Source organism: Mustela lutreola, chromosome 3 (assembly GCF_030435805.1).
Source record: "Mustela lutreola isolate mMusLut2 chromosome 3, mMusLut2.pri, whole genome shotgun sequence".
NCBI classification, from domain to species: domain Eukaryota; kingdom Metazoa; phylum Chordata; class Mammalia; order Carnivora; family Mustelidae; genus Mustela; species Mustela lutreola.
The window spans coordinates 100,732,331-100,751,903 of NC_081292.1; the positions used below are offsets into that span (position 1 = coordinate 100,732,331).

Below are 19,573 nucleotides of genomic sequence, written 5' to 3' on the forward strand. Positions count from 1 at the left end.
GCACGCAGGCACAGAGAGAGTTCAATAAATGCTAATGTCCTGTCCACCCCTCCCTCCTCCGCAGTACCAGGCTGGGTGAGGACAGAGTGAGATAGGAAGTGTGAATGGCTTTGCTATGTGCCAGTGATTCCAAGCACAAACAGTTGCTCAGGAGGCGTGATTTCCAACAGGGCCCTCAGGTGGAGATGAGAAGCCAGTCACTCCCATAGAAGCTGGATTCTCATGCTGGGATCATATTCTCTGAGGGGAGGAGGCATACAGGATGAATTTGTATGTATGTGTTTAAGTGGCTTTGGTCACTTAACTGAATTGCTGTTTGGACTGCTTATCAGACTAAACAGAAAAGTGTGCAAATATAAAGCAGGTGCAAACAACCTCTTAACATCTTTCCCATGCTTATGACCCTGACTATTAATGTGGCTGGCCTGCGGGGAGAATTGCATGAATTTCTATCTTGCATATGGGTGGTGGGGTGGTGGGGAGAGAGCCTGAGGTGGTGGAATCCTGGGCTCTAACCTAAGCTGTCTGAACCTGAGCTGGTCTCTTCAGTTCTCTGATTTCCAGAAGGAGCCTGCATTTCTGGTCTGTGCTTTCATTATGCCAGCGAAAACGAGGTGAGGCTGAATATGGCATGAGGACCTCCTTCCCCAGCAAGGTGGCAACTTGAACATCAGGAACAGCAGGGTGGACCTCCTTTGTCCACACTCTTTCATGGTTCTCTCTTCACCCCCTTCTAGGCCAGACCCTCCACTGCAGGGGAGAAGGTTGCTGCTCTGTGCTCTCTGCCGGGTCGGTACCCACAGAGCTTCCATGTACCCAGAGCTGCAGGTGAGGGGCTGATTCACATCCCTTTTGCTCCCAACTTCCCTGTGAACTGCAGGTACTTGGGGCTCTGGGCCCTGCACTCACACTTAGTCCTTGCAGAAAACCTTCAGACCCAGAAGATGCAACTAGCAATATCAGAAAGGCTTCTGGAAGCTGGCCTCTGTGTGTACACACACCTGTGCACTCAACTAAAGCATCTCTCAGGATGGCTGAGGACAAATGGGGGGTCTTGGTATTACAGTACCCCACGTCTCCCATTCCCCTGCATTTCAGGCACTCCTCCAGAATTCCCTAGCTTCTTCTCCCCTCCCAGTCATTCTCACCGGATGCCATGGCTCCAGGTCTTCGCTCTTAGTCTTTTGCTGGAGCATTAGCTGAATGCTCAAGGGTTCCTCTCGTAGGGGCAGAAGCGTTCTACCAAGAGGTTTGGAAGTCCCCAAACTTGGGAGGATTGTGGAATTCCACAACAGGTGCTGGGAGATAGTCCCATTGTCTTTCTGCTACCTCCCCTGTTGGTCTTTGTCTCTTTCTTACTATTTTCCACCATTCTCTTCTAGTCACACTGCCTCCTCAGTGTTCCTTGATCAGACCAGGTCTCCTCCTACCTCAGGGCCTTTGTACCTGCTATGCTCTCTGCTTATTTTGTACTCTCTCAGATATTCCTTTTTGACTCCCTGCTTCCTTTCAAACATTATCTCTCCCAATGAAGACTTCTTTGGCCATGCTCTCTAAAATGATATCTCCCTCATCTCCCTCACATCTCTGGGTTCAGACCTAGTTTGCTGCAACATGGCTAAATCTTCCAAGAATGTCAGAATTGTGGGTAAACATAGGACCCTTTATGGAGCTTCCCTCAGGAAAAAGAAGACTGAAATGAGCTGGTATGCCATCTACACTTGTTCTTTCTGTGGCAAGGTGTCACCTTGATGAAAAGGCAAGCTGTGGGATCTGGCATTGTGGCTCCTGCATGGGATCCATGGCTGGTGGTGCCTGGACCTACGATCCCATTTCTGCTGTCACAGTAAAGTCTGCCATCAGAAGACTGAAGAAGTGGGGTGCCTGGGTAGCTCAATTGGTTAAATCTTCAGTTTGGGTTGTGATCCCGGGGTCCTGGGATCAAGCCCCACATCAATTTCCCTGCTCAGCGGGGAGCCTGTTTCTCTCTCTCTCTCTCTCGCCTGCTTGTGCTCTCCCCTTCTCACTCTCTCTCAAATAAATAAATAATATCTTAAAAGCAAAACAAAACAAAACAAAACAAAAAAAGAAGATGAAGGAGTTGAAAGACCAGTAGAAGTTCCACCATTTGAAACACTGCTGGCCTATAATAAAGGAGTTAGTTTATGTAACAAAACAAAACAAAATTAAATAAAATGGTACCTCCCTCACCCCTGGCCTTCCTTATCTCCTTTCTTGACTTGATTGTCTTCTCTAGCACTTGGCACTATCTGATGTATTGAGCATTATCCCCATACGTCTAGTATCTATCTGTCCAAATCCCACAGAATATAAGTTCCTTTTTGTGATCACTGTTAGTTTGTTCATTGTCATATCCCCAAAACCTCACACAGTTGGTCCTCAATTTATGGTCATGGAATGTGATTCATGGCCTACCAGCCAACTGGTGTTGGTGGCATAGGCAAAGAACATGGATGTATACTCAGGGACCCTAAGACTGAATTCGGATCCACCATTTTATAACTGGTCAAATGCAGACACACTTCTGAGTATCCAGCTCCAAATCTGAAAAGAGAGGTAATAACCTCCTGAGGGGTAAGAGGTTTCAGTAAGGTCTGGGCAATGCACCTGGCCCAACACCTGTCATGTGGAGAGTTACCCCTCTTCCTTACTTGGGCAGTGGGTGAGAAGCACTGTTTTCTGAACTTGGGAGGTAAGCTGGCAGGCCCCGTAGCTGTAATCCCAGGGGGAGCCTGTGTGTTGCCTTTCCTCCCACCCCTGTCATGTTGAGATGAGGATTTTCTGCAGGGTAGTAACAGAGCCCCTAGGGCCTATACTGACAGACGGGTGGCTAGAAGACAAGAGACAGTGAAGACTACAAGAGGAGCCCTCTCCTTGGTGGCCTGGACACTAGCAGATCAAGTAATGGGAACAAAGGCACTTTGTGTATCCATAGTCTGGCCCATTTGGGCCTCCCTGGTTGATGTCTGGTTCTTGATCTTGACTGCAGGTCTTTCCTCCATGGCTTCTTATTCATCAGGGGTGGTGGTATCCCCAGAGAGAGTCTATGGGCCCCACATGGGCTCTAGGCCTGGAAGTTGAGCCATTAGAGATTCTCCTGTTGGTTTAAGTCAGGAATCAAGAAACTTTTTTGATAAAGGGCCACATGGTAAATAGTGTAGGCTTTGAGGGCCATGTGGTCTCTGTTACAAAAACCAGTCATAGACAAATGAATGAGTGCAGCTGTGTTCCAATAAAACTTTATTTATAAAAACATATGGCAGACTGGATTTGAGGTGTGGGCCTCAGTTTGCAGACCCCTGGTTCAAGTCTCTATACCACTGAGTCTCTCTCTTCCTGCTCAGACTAATATTTACTAAATATTTCCCCCGTGCTAAGCCTGGGCCTTTTCCTATAATCTTCTCATTTTCTCCCACAGGGAGGAAGCCACTGAATGGCCGAGCTGCACCTTGAACCCAGTTCTGTCACACTGGAGGCCTGAAATCTTACCTGTGCAATGCACAACTGTTGGAATGCAGGCACGCCGTCCACTGCCCTGGTCACTTTCTACAGATTACCAGTCTGGTGGCATGTGGGGCTCATTGGATCCTGGACATATGGTGGGGTGCTGAGTACACAAGCATCAGGGGCATAGAGGCCCAAAGGGTGAGATGACTATCCTGAGGTTGTCCTCACAGCTTAGCAGTGGAGACAACAGTAGCTGGTGAGGTAGCAAGGAGGGGTGGGGTCCTGCCTCTGAGTTAAACCTTGCATAGGGTCAAATCCATCTGTGCCAGTGAGGGCAGTGGGCTGGGCCTCGCTGTCTTGGCTCTGCGAACCTTCTCTGGCCAATTACACTGATTGTCCAGGCCCTGTCACAGAGGGACTTCCTGGGGAATCTTGAGCCCTTGGGGCCTTGGGTCCCAAAATAGGATAAATGGCCACAGCTGGTTACCATGTAAGGGCTTGGTGCAGGGAGGCCAGAGGTGGTCTGGGAAATACGCTGCTGCAGTCTAAGCATCCCTGAGGGAGGCACAAGTGGCTCAGAAGGAGATACCACAATTTGAGGTGGAGGAGAATGCCACCCTACACTCATTCCCCCTTGGGGAGGACCCTCTCATGGGAGCTCAAAGGAGAACCATGGGGGACCTTGGAGGCAGGAGGCAGGATAGTGAGAGGTCAGCCTTTTATCTGCCCAGACAGTCAGACTTCTGTTCCCACAGCCCCTGGACAAGGAGGGCAAGATAAGGCCAGGAACTCAGATAATTGTGCCTCCAAGGTGGTGCAACTTCAGCATTGGCTTATCCCCAAAGCACCACCCTGGAAACAGAGGGAAGAAAGAACAGTGAAAATAGGCAGGCGGAGACCAAAGCCTCAGGAAATAAATGGCCCAGAAGTGCTCTTGAATGGGAAACACAGCCTCAGGGTGTCTGAACTTTGAAGAAAAACTGTGGATTCTGTCCTCCAAAATGGATTTTGACTTTTTCCAGCATTGCTTGTTTTCTCAGTGAGTGACAAATATCATTTCACTCAAATACGTCCTTTAAAAGCAGCATGTTCCAAAAGGTCTTTTCGGAAGCTCCATGATTCTTTTTTTTTTTTTAAGATTTCATTTATTTATGACAAAGAGATAGCGAGAGAAGGAACACAAACACAGGGGAGCTGGAGAGGGAGAAGCAGGCTTCCCGTGGAGCAGGGAGCCTGTATGGGGCACATTCCCAGGACCCTGGGACCATGACCCAAGCCAAAGGCAGACGGTTAATGACTGAGCCACAGAGGAGCCCTGGAAGCTACATAGTTCTTAAATAGGAAATGTCCTAGGGGTAATTACCAGAGCCTGATATAAGGAAATGGACTTAAAAAGCCCATTTGAACTAACATTCTTTCCCTCCTCCTGTGAAAGAAAACTTTGTTCTTCTTGGAAACTTCTTATATTCTGCACCTATGAATGGTGGTGGTGTGCAGGGGTTAAAAGACAGCCCAGGGTTGGACACCCCCAGCTCAAATCACAGCCCTGCCACTCACAGCAATGTCCTGTGTCCTGAAGATGGAGGTGCCACCCACAGCAACCCCCTCACAGTGAGGGACCCTGGCTACTGATAAGTATGACCAGCAAACATTGGCTCAGCTCTTCAGACAGACCAGATCACCCTGCCTACCGTGTGTACCCTGTACATTTACACGGTATTTTTCCTTTTTACGTCTTTCCATTTGTCTTTACTGAAGTCATTCCCCAAAGTTAGAGCATTCTCAACAATCAACATTGATCACTGACAGCTTATTTCTTCAAGCATAAAATCTTAATCCAAGATAAAATTATATCTAGCTAAGTAGAAATTTACCATAATTTAATATTACCTACCAATATTAGGTAATATTTGGTCATAATTTACATTTGGGGAATTATATTACTTTAAGTTATTCTTTAGATAGCTAGATATCTATTTAGCTTGTTCAGTGAATGATCACAAGACATAGGCAATTTGATCTGCAACCTGAATTCGTGTGATAAGAAATGTCTCCCTAGGAGGATTGTTGCTTTTTTTTTTTTTCTCTGTTATGTAGTGTGTCTTGCTGCTCCAAGAAGCCCAACAATGGTTTGAGGGCATGGATCTTATCTTATACTTTATTTGTCTCTTCCTTAAACCCTAGAACAGATGAGGAAGATGAATATTTCTATTGATGAATCAGGAATGTATATGGTATTGAGTAAAAATTTGTGTATAAATTGCTTTCATAATCAACTCTTCTGTCTAGTTTCCTTTCCTACTTCTCAGATTTTCTTCATGGAGTCTGAGCGTTGGGTTCTGACGTGTGATAAGATATCCTCAGGGAACTAATTGGTAGAGTGATTGACACGTGGGCATACATTACAGTTTGGCTGTAGGCAAACCTTTAGCCACAGTGAGAACATTTTATGGCTTCATGGAATGGAAATGTCTACAACTGAAGGATCCTGAAATCCAGGCTCCCAAGTATCATTGATAACCAACAGTGACTGGATATCAATGAACCATTCTGTCTTAAGCACCAAGCACCAGGTGGAAAGGAGTTTGCAGACTGGGTTACACGAAGCCCTTGGTGTCCAGCGATAACTTAAGAGTAAACCATCACAAGGAGCCTCTGGAGTGTGGTCACCTGCCTCTCATCCTCAACTTGACTACATCAGGTAGGCTTTTATCACTTTTATATTTCCAAACTTCATCTAAGAATTTATTTTGTGGAAGTGTCATTTCTGCTGAAAATAATTGCAATGGAGATTTGTAGCTGTGACACCACTGTGTGTGTGTGTGTGTGTGTGTTTGTGTGTGTTTGGGGGGGAGACCCTAGATGAAAACCTACTTCTTATGGAGTTTCAGGGATACATGACCTTTATTCCAGAGGGGACCTGCAGAGCTGCATGCAGCTGAACCTGGCGTGGCCAGTGGCCTGAAGGGTATTTTTAATTCTTTTGCCCTCTGCTGTTCTTGGGTCTTGCTTCCCAACTAGGCTGAAGATCTTTTGAAGAGAGGTTCTGTGTCCCCTGTATCTTCTGTGTGGTCCCTTGTACACAGGTAGTGCTCATTGGATCAAAATCAAAGTGCATCAGATTGAATTATGGTAATCTGGAGGAGTGCTCTGGACTGGATTCACAAGAAGTAGATAGAAGGCCAAGGGCCCATGGCTTGTGTCACCTGCTTCCCAAGGGGTCCCTGAAGACTTGGGATTTACAAAGGGACCCCAAATGATGTAATAGGCTGGGAGTGATGAGGGGCATGTATAGGGCTCAAATCTGGAAAACAGCCCTGAATCTGGTACATGCAGGTGCTGCATCAGTAACCTGCCAGAGGGAAGGTGGATTTTATTAATGGACTGACTATTAGATTGTTGTCTTTGTTCATACACTCTGAGTGGGCTCAAGGGGGGAAGGCATGAAAGAGGCAATGCTGAGCCCAAACCCCAAATCACCAAAACAACTTTGTGGACTTCTTTCGACCTGTGTGTCCCATGAAGAGGGTGGTTAAGGGGATCTGGCCCGCACATTTCATTGACTTCAGATGAGATCACAGATAGAGGAGGCTTTGAGAAGCAAAGCTGCCGATAGATAGTCAGGTGTTCTGCAGAGATACCAGACGGAGGCAAAGAGATGCGAGCTGTGTCTGAAAACTGGTAGCATAGGAAAAATTTCAAAAGTATGCCCGAGGCCAGAGATGCTGTAGGTTTGTTTTCAGCTCTCTCTGTGAGGTCGGTAGGGCCCAAAGACTAAGTGTCTGTTCACCCTGCCCCAGGCCAAACTAGGACCCAAGAGAGCTCCTCCTTGCCTTGAACCTGGTGGTGACACCAGTCTGTTGCTGAGGACTGAGAGCAAGTGGTAAAGGGCGTTTGTGCATGCATGCTGTGCGCACCTGTGCATGAATATGTGCGTGCGTGCGTGTGTGTGTGTGTATGTGAGCACGTGTATGGGAAGGTACAGGAGAATGTAGCGCCAGTGTCAGTTTCTTCCTTTTGGTGACCCTACAGGTCCAGCATCAGCATCTCAGCATCACCCTCATCCTGTCCCCGCCTTAAGAACCTGAAGAATGAGTTTCTGTGGGACAGAGTGCACTCCCAGAGGAATCAGAGACCTGTGTCCCAATCTTGCTCTACCTACTATCCCTGGCTGCTTGAATTTTTATTAAGTCACACAGCTTCTCTGAGCTTTACTTTATTTTCTCTCAAAGAGGGAGAGTAGTCTCTCTTGAATGAAGATGGGAAATGGATTTAAAAGGACCTAGCAAACTGTAACACACAATACAGTAATGGTCCTGTGGCTTGAAATCTCTGAACAAAAGACAAAGCTGCTAGCCCAGGGGTGGTTGTGTGGTGGAGGCATTCCAGCAATTGTCTGGGAATTGGTGGGGTCTTTATTGTCTCCAGTGTCCTTGCAGTGAACCTGAGAGGCAGCTGCCCACTGCTTCCTCAGGGGAAAGCGAGACTTGTGTGTGGGTGAGCCTTGGCAGGCAGGGCTCTCACAGGCACAACCCTGCCCTTGTGTGCCACTATGGGCATTTCATTAGCAGCTGCTGGGCCAGCAGTTGTGGGCTGGCAGAGGAGGGTAGAGCTGGGCACAAGTGGCCTGGGGTGGGTGGGCAAAGAAAGCCTTTTCTTCCGAGGCAGGAGAGTAACCTCAGGGCTGCATAGGGCCAAGCAGAAGGGCATGGAGTCATGGGCAGCCTCCTCCCAGCATGGGGGATGGATGCTGCATCCCACAGGTGGAGGGATACACACCTAACTCAAAGCAGGACACTGCCAGTGGTATACAGTGAGGGCCTGGGGACAGCATCTCTTGAACCTCATTTTCCATATTTCTAAACTGGAATTAATAGTGTCTGCATTGGTGCAACATCTCCAGGATGAAAACCAGGTACCACGTATATCCTCAGTGGGTATGGAGTAGGACAGAACGGGCACTCACAACTGCTCTTCGCCACCCATTCCTTGCGCCTGTGTGAAGATCCACACCATCTGGAGAGATCCATGCAGCCCCAGGACACTCTTCACGCCCCCACTCTCAGCCCCTGGCGGCCCCCCTTCCTTGGTCCTTATCTTTGCCCAGATCTCTCTACCAAACTGCCTTCCAGCTGTCACCTGCATGCCCCACGAGTATCTCAAAGTTGCCTCTGCTCTAGAGAGAATCTTCCTACCCCTTTCCTCTTGGTCTTGTACATATAATTTGATAGTGAACACAAATTGTTTCTATAATAATGAAACAGGACAAAGAAAACCTGTTTCTTCTAAATTTTTTTTTAAAATAGATTTCATTTATCTATTTGACAGAGATCACAAGTAGGCAGAGAGGCAGGCAGAAAGAGAGGGGGAAGCAGGCTCCCCTCCGAGCACAGAGTCCGATGCTCAATCCCTGGACGCCGAGACCATGACCCTAGCTGAAAGCAGAGGCTTTAACCCACTGGGCCACCTAGGCGCCCCCCCCCCTTTTTTTAAATTTTAAGTGAAGATCAACTTAATTACATGGCTTAAAAAAAGCCAAGAGAGTAAGAGAAAGAGAGAGAGAGAGGGAGAGAGAGTGCGAATGAGTGAGTCCTGGCTCCCCACAAGCATTTACTTTGATGGAATCTCCTGAGGCCAGAGGTAAAGGGCAGGCTCAAAAACAGCCCTGGCAGGGGGCTCGGCAGGATTATGCAGGACTGCTGGGGGAGTGTGAGGATTGCAGGTAGGGCAGCCATGAAAGGTGGTCAGTGTGCTGGCAACAGAACAGAGTCCAGTAGGGAGAATGGCCATGCAGGGACCAGCAGGTACCCAGCCTCTTGGCCTCTGGTGCACTGAGCCAGGCAGGGATGCTGGGTGACCTTCCTGGGCCTGGGTGCTTCATGGATCCCTTCTCCCACAAAATATTAAAAGTCTTATTTTATAGCGGTATTGGTCTAAAGACAAATGTAATGTTTAAAAAGTTTGTGTTTTGTTGTTGTTGTTCCTTTTGATTTTAAAAGACATACACATTTTTTGGTATCTCTAAGAGCACCATGGGTCCTAACTACTTGCCTACCGTGCAGGTTAGCCCTGGCTGAGACCTTCCTAGAAAAACCCCAGTACGCATAAGCATGCGTGTGAGGGGTCCGCTGTGGCTCTCTGCAAGTCACGTTGGTTGCCTCTAGGGTTTTGGTATCATCATATGCAAAACAGAGATAAAAATACCTCCTGTAGGGCAGCTAGAGGGTAAAATGAGATAACTTATGGGACATGAAGCCTACTTTCTACCCTTTGAGTCAGGGAGATAGTCACCACAAGGGAGAGTGGGTCAGGTTAATTTACAGAATTTGTACAAAAGGAAAAGAAAAGTGATTATGAAATTAAAAAAAAAAAAAAAGATTACTCAAGATTTTCAGCCATAGATGAAATTAATTCACTAAAATGAGAATTTTGGTAGAAGCTGAAGGAGAGCTATTCACATGACAAGTCAGTCTCAGGATGTGACTGGAGGAAGCAAAGTCCAGGTTTCCAGCAGAAGTTCAGGCATGGGGTGTAGGCTGGAAAAGAGGGGTAGAGGGAGTCCTCCCAGGAGAGAGGGGACTCCAAGCTTTAAGAAGCACCTGGCAGAGTCTATGCTGTCAACCTGGATGAACAGCAACATGAGGAAAGGAAAGAACTGACCCAGGAGGGAAGGCACTGAAGGGTGCTGGGTGAACCAGGTAGGGGGCTCCATGTGCACACAGGTCAGCATGAACAAGGAGTGCAGGGTAGGATGGGGACAGGCCCGTGCGATGAGCCAAGAGGGGCTCTGAGGCCACTGGGTGGTGTGGGGGTAGGTAGGGGATGTGAATATGGAGACCCATAGCACTCTGTGCAGACAGGCTTGGCTTGCATTAGTTGGACCTCCACATTCACTCATTCTTTCATGCATTCCTTCACTCACTCATTCAGTGTTTTTAAAGAGCCTGAGCTTCCCATGGAGAACAAGACAGCTGAGCCCCCAGTGTTCAGATGAGGCTGGTGTTCAGATAAGTCTAGGGGAACAAGGATGTCCCCCCAAGTACCATGTAAGGAAACTCACTGCAGAGGGGTAAAAAGTTTGCTGGAGCCACAGCTGGTGTGAGAAGTCACAGTGGCCTATGTGTGTTCTGGGCTGCCTCCTTGCCCCCTCACCATACCCTAGAAGCACGAAGAAGCCCATGTCTTAGGGAGCAGCTTGCCTTGCCCTGGCTCTCCAGATCTGGGCAGACTGTGCCATCCCATCCTTGGGTGCTATGCTCAGCAAACAGGGACAGGGACTTGGCAGCAGGAGTGAGCCAGCGTTCACTTTGTACTCAGTAAGTGGCAGAGATGAACATGTACCAGGCACTATACTAGGAATTTTATCTAGAATAATACTTTTAATCCTCAGAACAAACCCCTGAGGTAGAAGTGATTATTATCCCCATTTAGTGGATCAAGACTAGCTGTAAAATTTATGGGACCCAGTACAAAATTAAAACAGGGGCTCCTTTACAAAAATTAAGAATTTCAGGACAGTGATTGCAGAGCATTAACAGAGCACATGTGGGGTCCTCTGAGAGTGGGGTCCTGCATTACTGCATGGGACAAAGTCAGCTCTGCCCTGGAGGATGAGCTGAGATGCAGGAGGCCTGGCACCATGTTCAAGGCCATAGGCAGGTCAGAATGGGTTCAGACTCACACCCAAATCTTTGAATTGTAAATCTCTTCATCTGATGTCTTCATCACTAGCAAATTGGTGCAAAGTGAATTTGAGCTAAATGGTTGCTTTTTTTTTAGCTTAAATTTTTTAAAAAATTATTTATTTATTTGACAGACAGAGATCACAAGTAGGCAGAGAGGCAGGCAGAGAGAGAGGGGGGGAAACAGGCTCCCTGCTGAGCAGAGAGCTGGATGTGGGGCTCGATCCCAAGACCCTGAGATCATGACCTGAGTAGAAAGCAGAGGCTTTAACCCACTGAGCCAGCCAGGTGCCCCAGCTCAATGGTTTTTAAAAAGTAGAAAGGGGAACCTGAATATGAAGCCTGTGGTTGTTGAAGGTGGTGTGCATGGTTTTAGCATTTGGTGAGCCTCTAAAGAAAAAGTACAATTTCATAGCCAGTGGACTTTGCTGCTGGGTGAATACAGAAATTGCAGCCTGGGGCCCAAAAGAAAAGGCAGGCAGACATGACTACATTATCTGGTTTTGATTTAGCTAACCATAATGTCCTTCACCTTAAGACTCTGGTGAGATTATATATGCCCTCAGCTAAGATGTGAAGTTTATCCATTCCAGGGGAGAATATTCCCAAGGGGGAGAAATGACAGTGCTGGGGCCTGGAATTGGGTGGCAGCTACACACTTGAACCCCTCTTAAAAATGTGCACTGTCTGTAGGAGAAGGGGGAGCAAGGGACTCTGACTGTCTGTGCTCTCTACAAGTGATGTGCTAGCCAGAGCTTTACATTCGAAGTGGAAGTAGAAGGCCTCCATCTATGAAGTGTGCAGTAAGATGACTTGGTAGCCTTGCCCAGGGTCTGCCCCCGTGAGTACCCTGAAGGGCCGGCTTCCCCCTTAGGGACCTGGAAAGGATCTGGAGTATGTCCACTTAGCCCCAAATAGTATGTCGCCCACAATGTTTTGACAATAATAAAAAGAAGGTGTGGATTTAACTACAGAAGGACTTTGCTAGAGAACAGAAACAAGAGAGAATATAATACAGTATCTTAACTAGCTATTAATCGTAGTTATTTGAAATTTCCAGCCTGGTAATTCCCTACCATGGCAGGTTCTGATGCTTGCTCTGTCTCTTCAAATTGTATTTTTTGCCTTGTAGTGTGCCTCATAATTTTGTTGACAGCTAGACATGATGTAATGGGTAAAAGGAACTGCAGTGATGTGGCAGGGCGGGGTGGCGGGGAGGGGAGGCGTCCCGTAACCCTGTGAGCAGATCTGTCTTTCCATGAACCTGTGCTTCTGGGCTATGAATTCATGAGGGTTTCTATTCTTTTTTTTTTTTCACCCCTTAGGTGGGACAGGATGGGCTGGAGTTGGGTAAACCCCTTCCTCCAGGTGAGACAGGTTCTGATTATACACGAACAGATTAGGCTCTGGTTAACTCAATTGACTTTGAACAATGTAGGGCATTAGAGGTGCTAGACCTCTTCCTCCCCAACAGCTGAAAATCCATGTGTAACTTGTGACTATTCCCAAAACTTCACTAATAGCCTGCTGTGGACCAGAAGACTTACCAGCAATATAAATAGTCTATCAATATATTTTGTATGTTGTATATATTATATGTTGTTTTCTTATAATGAAGTATGCTGGAGCAAAGAAAATGTTATTAAGAAAATCGTAAGTAAGAGAAAATACAATTACAGCACTGTGCTGTATTTATTTAAAAAAATCCACATATAAGTGGACCCACAGGGTTGACCGTTGTCCAAGTGTCAACTGTAGCTTCCACTGAGGCAGGCCTGGTTCAGAACAGGTGCTCTGGTCTATTTCAAGATGCATCCATTTTCCTTCTCCTGCTAGAATTTTGAGGGGATTTTCCTCTGATAAATACTGTGGAAACAAGGTTGAGCTCTAGGAGGTGAATCTCACAGTATCGGGGGGATCTGCTATGACCCAGTCCCCTTGGAATTTCTAACTCTCAGAGTTGTCCACACTGAGCCTCCAGCAAGTTGGTCAATCTCAGAGTCACTAATGAGAGGCGGTGAAGATGTCAGGTCAGGAGAAAGGGCAGGGCACAGTGCTAGGCAGGTGGGTCCTAAGTCCTACTCTGCTGTTGTAGCCTGAGCAACAAGATGTGGGGTGTGATAACCCTGCACGTTCTCTGGGAGTCATGCAAGGGCCCTGCTGAGCCCACCAGCCTGTGATAGAACCCCATGTCTTGGACTTGGCTCCTGCTGGCACAAGAGGAAACCTTCTCTCATCAGCACGTGACATGCTATGATTTTGCTCACTATTTATACTGGAAGAATGTACAAAAACGAAAATACCTAATAATGAAGGGCAGGAGCCAGCACTCCCTCATAAGTTCACAAGATTACATGGTGATCTCTGGGGGAGAATATGAAATAAGAATCAGTAGGGGAGTGGGAGAGAGCAAGGTAGTGAGTGCTAGGGCCAGCAGCCCTGATTTCAGAGTTTCTTTCATTTTGACTCTCTGTCCCTTTTAGCTTATTATTCACTGACCTCCATGTATGTGCCAAGTTCTGGACACAGCTACTGAGTGTATGATTTTTAAAAGGGGTTTCCAGTGTATGGAATGGACACAGGCCTAGGAGCGTTCACCTCTCTGTGTCAGACCCCAAGGAGGGGGCATGTGGGGTGATGGAGTCCCTTGGGAGGTCAGAATTTCCAGGAAAGTGACAACTCCAGGAATTTGTTGGTGCTGCAGTGTCCTTAGGGCCATGGTGAGTGGTTTTCAGGTGTGCAGGGAGGCCCAGGGAGCTTTGGGGGAATAACCCAAGTCTTAGGGGATGAGCAGGAGTGAGGCAGGCAGTGTGTGTGGGTGTGAACATGCGTGTGTACATGTGCTTGCATATGTGTGGGCAGGACCACCCAGAGAGCACTGGAGGTGAAGCTGGAGAAGCAGAGCCATCCTGGGCATCAGGAAAGGCATAAGAGAAGGTTCTAGAGGACCGCACTAGCAGGCTGTGGAAGGCATGATGAAGGGCAGCTGCTGACCTGGTATGGGTCAGGCCCAACTACAAAACCGTGGGCGGTGGTACACTGAGGTCAGAACACAGGCCTGGCTGAAGAGCCGTCGGGTGGCTGGTAGGTTCTGAGGATCTGTGCCACACCCAGGTCCTCTGTGTGCAAAGCTACAGTACAGTTTCTCAGGCACAGCCCCCATGGTGCCGGGTGGCAAAATGTCATGTCCATATGCAACCTAAGTAGCCCTCAGCTGGCCTCTGCTGGCTCTGGGGTCTGACAGCCTATGTCCACAGCCCTGTGCCCTCAGTGCCTGGGAATCCTGGGGTAAGCCATCCTATGAGCCTCCAGTGTTTCCTATGCAAAATAGTTAAGAAAATGCCCATGGGACCAGGCTGAGGAGAGGTGACCCACGCAAGGCCTTACTAAAGTGTTTGGCATCTAAGTATTGATATTCTTGTTATATTATCAAAAGCAAAAACAGCAGCAGCTGTCTGTAAGGGAGACTCTAGAGATTAGGAACACCCGCAGGCCAGGTTTGCTTTGATAAATTCTGTTAACAACAACAGCCACAGATACCACTATTCCTGGGCAGGATGCCAAGCTCTTATTCTCTTGTTCATCACATGACTCCTGGGAAGTAGCTGTTACTATTCCCACTTCAGATGAGAAAACTGAGGCTCTGACACAGACACTCAAAGCCTGCAAGTGTTGGAGGTGAGTCCAAACTCAGGTCTGACTCCACAGCTCTGACTGTGGGGCTCAAGCCCTGCTCTGCCTCCAGGTCACTATAAGAGAGAGGACACCTCATAAACTTCTTTCCTGGCGGTGGGGAGGCCTTGGAGGAAAGGCCAAGAACAGGTACTTCTCAGAAGAAGAAATACAATATGTTGTGGCAGTATGAAAACATGCCCAACCTCCTCTCTCTCTCAGATAAATAAATAAAATCTTTTATAAAGGTGGGGAAGCACTTGGGTGGCTCAGTCAGTTAAGTGTCTGACTCTTGATTTCAGCTCAGGTCATGATCTCAGGATCCTAAGATGGAGCCCCAGTCCCCAGTGTGGAGCTTGTTTGTTCCTGTCCCTCTACTCCTCCTCCTGCTTGTGCCCTTTCTCTCTTAAACAGATAAATAATATCTTTAAAAAACAAACAAGCAAAAACCATGTACAACCTCACTTATAATTACAGAGGCACATTCAGAAGTGACAACATGTTTTACTTACCAGATTTGCTAAGATGTAAACTGCACAATGTGATGAGGGTGTAAAGAAAGAATGACTTCAATTGGCTACTGGTGGGTGTTAGAGATTCATGTGACCTTTTAGAGGGCAGTTTTTTAGTAACTACCAACATTTTAAATGTCCCAGAAATTAAATCTGTGTGTGTATATTTATCCTAATCATATACAAACACATATATTTACACATATATATGTAAATACATAAACCCTACTTAAAGGGTTGTAATGACAGCACTGTGTCTGGTTTAAAAACAACAACAACAACAAATAATGACTGTCCACAATCTAAATGTCCATTGGTGAAGGAACTGCTTAAATAAAATAATTAATTCATGTATTTATTCATGCAATTCATATGCATACAGCTTTGAGAAGAATGTGTTAGTCTATATATGATGACAAATTCTGATCTTCAGCATATATTCTTATGAGAAAAGGAAGATGAAGTAGAATATATAAAAGAAGTTTTATTTTGTAAAACAAAAAGTAATTGTACATACATACAATAGTTCTAGAAGGCTTCTCATAAATCCATAAATTGCTCTCAAAGTGGGATGGTATCATTTTCTTTCCTATTATTAACTCTTGATTCATTGTTAAGATTTGTTTTTAGTTTGTACTTGTTGGGTCCATTGTACTCACACAGTCTCTGGAAGGTGTTTTGGATGTAGCTGCAAAAGGCCATTTGAAATATGTACCTATATCTGCCGTCCAAAAGAGGAAAACTGATATGGCTTGCCACCTCCCTCTGCTATCTCTTCCTTCTCATTGTATATGGGCTGATGTGCTTCCACTGCAAACACAGAATGCCTCTTATCCTATACCCCTCTGTTTCCCAAGGTGCACTGCAAGCCCCCAGAAATTATTGCCCAACCATGGGCACCCTTGGAAAGGTCCAGCGGCTGATGGTGCCAATGCCATGTGACTCCTACTGCTGTGGATGTCTGGAGGGTTGAGCAATGGACGAGATGGAATTTCATTTGGCACTTAATGTAATCCTTCAGCTTCTGCCAGACACAGTGAAATCTATATAAAGTTGACAAAGCTGACTATCTCCTCACTGACTGTTGACCCCTTCCATCCAAGGGCAAGGCAGTGGATTTCTGCACATGACTCATTTGTAGTACCTGGGGCATTCAGACTTAACAGGAGTTAGCTGAGACCAGAGGGGTAGGCAGGACTGATTGGGCAGGAGCAGAGGGTCTTCTCCATTCCAACCTCTGCTTTTGAGAAGCAGTGATAGAAACTGAGACCGGATATAGACACATCCTGCCTGAATTAGCAGCAAGAAAGAGGGCTCCAGGATTCTCTTATAGCAAAGAGCCTGCTGTAAATCAAATCCTAAGGGTAGTCTAGAATGGTATGCAAGTAAGGGCTGCATCCCTGTGAGCTCTGGAAGGGAAGTGTCTGCAGCCATTGATCAAGGTCAGAAACTTGAATCCTAGAGAACAGCTAGAGAGAGGGGGCAGGGGTAGGGTTCCTAGTGAACAAGCCTGTCCTCTCCAGCCAGGGTAATGGCCGCAGGCCTGCACTTCCTCAGCGCCTCTACCGGAATGATTACAGTGGCTTTGCCTTTCAACCTGGCCCAGACACACACATACTAAGTACACTAGTGTCTGACTTCCACACACTCACAGAAACACACATGTAAGCACTAATGCACATGAGCTTCCGGACCCAGTCTAGTGTAAAATGAAAACAAAAATGCCTGACATTTATCTAGCTCTTAGTATGTGTCAATCTCTATCCTGAACTATTTACAAGCTCTTAATTCTTACAACCCAAGGAAGAATACCCTATTATTCCCATTTTGCAGATGATGAAGCTGGAGCTAAGAGAGGCTAGCTTGCCGCAGGCACCTGGCTAATGGGTGGCACATCTGATCCCACAGCAGGCAGCGGGGCCCTCACTCCAGGACTCTCGTCCTCCTGTAGCACCCAGACTCGCTGAGTACCCTCACCGGCACAAGCGTGGGCAAGCAAACACATGCACCAAGCCACAGTCCACTATGCTCAAGGTCCCCTGGTGAGGCCACACAACCACCTAGATTTAAAAGACTTGTAAACAAGTGTCTCTAGTACCCATATTATTATTATATTAATTACCTAACGTGATTACACTATAGACTCAGGATGTCTCCCCTCTGACAGTTTCTAAGGACCAGATCTAGCCAGGGTGGGGATAGAAGGGATAAACATTCACTGTTTTAAAAAGGAAATTTTAGGTTTTTTTAATTGCAGAAGCCCACTGGCCGAGGAGGGCGTGAGGAGGCCTGACAAAGTTTCCCAACATCCTCACAAAGAAGCTCAGGGTATAGGATTTCCCGTCAGCAGGAAACCATGTGCCGTCTTAAAAAGAAAGAGGAATTACAACCCCCCAAAAGGTCAAGGCGAGCCGATGCCTCCGCCATGTGTGCGTCCCTAGCCGCGCCCAGAGAGTGAGTCAGGGCATCCGCGGAGTTTACTGAAGTTTACTCCGAATCCGCCCCCGCGTCCTGGGCCGCGGAGCAAAGAGCGTACGACGTCCTCTCCCTCCCAGAACGTCCTTCACTTACTAGTCTAGGGGCCAGTTCCTGCGGCACAGACTCGGCGGCCACCGCACAAAGACATGGAGAGCCGGGAGGGGTGGCCGGGCGGCCTCTCCCGGCCCCGGGGCGCGCAGAGCAGGGCCGGGCTCAGGGGCTCGGGGCGCTACCCGGCGATTCCCGGGGTCAGGCTGCGGTCCCGTCTCTGAGCCCGAGCTCCTGGCCCCCGTGGGCCCGGCCAGGAGTGGGGTCCCGGGGACCCCGCGAAGCAGCGGACCCTCACGGGCGGCGGGTACTCACCAAGGCTGGGCCGCGACGTGCCATTGACGCTGTTCATCGCCGACGGGTGCGGGGCGCCGGCGGGACCAGGGGCCGAAGTGACAGCGGAGCGGTGGCGAGGGTCGCGCCGGCCGGCTCCTGACCCTCAGCGGCGGGGAGGAAGCGGCACCTGTGTCACGCTCCTCTGGCTCGGGCCGAGGGGAGGGGCTCCGGCCCGAGATAGGCAGACTTCATTTATTTTTTTTCTGCAGACTTGGCTGGTGGGGTTTCCACCCTTTTCTTTCTTAGTTTCTTTCTTTCTTTCTTTCTTTCTTTCTTTTTTTTTTTTAACACACACTCCCGCCCACGTCTGAACTCTTCTCTGTTCCAACTTTCCTGCGCAAGAATCACATTTTTCTGACTACGTTTCTGTTTCCATCTGTAGTTACCAGACTCAGAGGTTGTGGTGAATTCCCCTGTGTGTGGACTGAAGAACTCCCAGATGTGACAAGAGGGCCTGTCCCAGCACTGTCAGGGCCGGTGACCAAATAGGGGCAGACTTATTTGAATCTTGACTGGCTGCTCGGCCACTCCAGAGCAGGGTGGTTTCTCATCGCTGAGGGTCCTTAAGTGGCCTGGGAAATCCCTGCATGGCTGGCCCCTGAAGGGCGCTGTCCCAGTCCCTGGGCTAGTGTTTGGAAAAGATTCCTAGAAAAAGGGATTGCTTGGACAAAGACCATGTGATTTATTTGGATCACTTCTGTCTTAGGCTTCCAGACATAGTAGAGTTTGTAAAGTCTTCACTTAGGGAAATAAAAACTTGAAGCCAATTTTGACACTCTGGTCAGTTAAATGGAGTCTACCTACATCACCCAGAAAGAATGCTATGTTATATGTAGCATTTTATCTCTTCCCTCTCCATGCTAGAGAGAAGGGCAGGGAATTTGAGACCATGGCACCCCTGTTTGAAATCTCAGACCCAAGAGACACCCTGCACTTCTCATGTCTGCTGGCTGGTCCCTCCTGCCGGGCTTTTCATTGTTTACTTGACATTCCTCCAGTGAACTGCTGACACCCTCCTGGCTTCTCCCATTAAGATTGCTCTGCTGGAGTTCCAGGGCTGCATTCCAGATGTCTGTACAATGTGTGTGCCCTTGGGTATACCATCCAGATTGAAGGCAATGTAAGGTTGCCCCCTGGAGGTGTGCAGCACAGACAACTTTCCCAATTCTGTGTGGGCTGGGCCAACTCCAGGCATTATTATCAGGACTGCCTCTTTGACACAGTGGGCAAGTGTTCATAATTCTCTTTAGTTAGTTAATGAAGAAATTGACACTGCTTGTCAATATTTAGTGAAATTTCCAGGATGGACATATACATGTTGATGTCAAGGGAACTATTCACAGAACTCTCTTGACCAGGTGTGGAAACTTTTGAGTC

At 47.7% G+C, this 19,573-nt stretch overlaps 1 protein-coding gene and 1 pseudogene across 1 annotated transcript in view; one reads left to right on the top strand and one right to left on the bottom strand.

Moving 5' to 3' along the window:
* GYPC (glycophorin C (Gerbich blood group)) overlaps nt 1–18,763 on the bottom strand; it is a 43,736-nt gene extending 24,973 nt beyond the window's left edge. The window contains exon 1 of the mRNA XM_059166594.1: nt 18,176–18,763. Coding sequence (XP_059022577.1) covers nt 18,176–18,212 — 37 coding nt within the window. The 5' untranslated portion in view covers nt 18,213–18,763. The remainder of the gene's footprint in view (nt 1–18,175) is intronic.
* On the top strand, nt 1,615–7,548 carry LOC131827704 (large ribosomal subunit protein eL43-like; annotated as a pseudogene).
* Nucleotides 18,764–19,573: the final 810 nt, after the last annotated feature.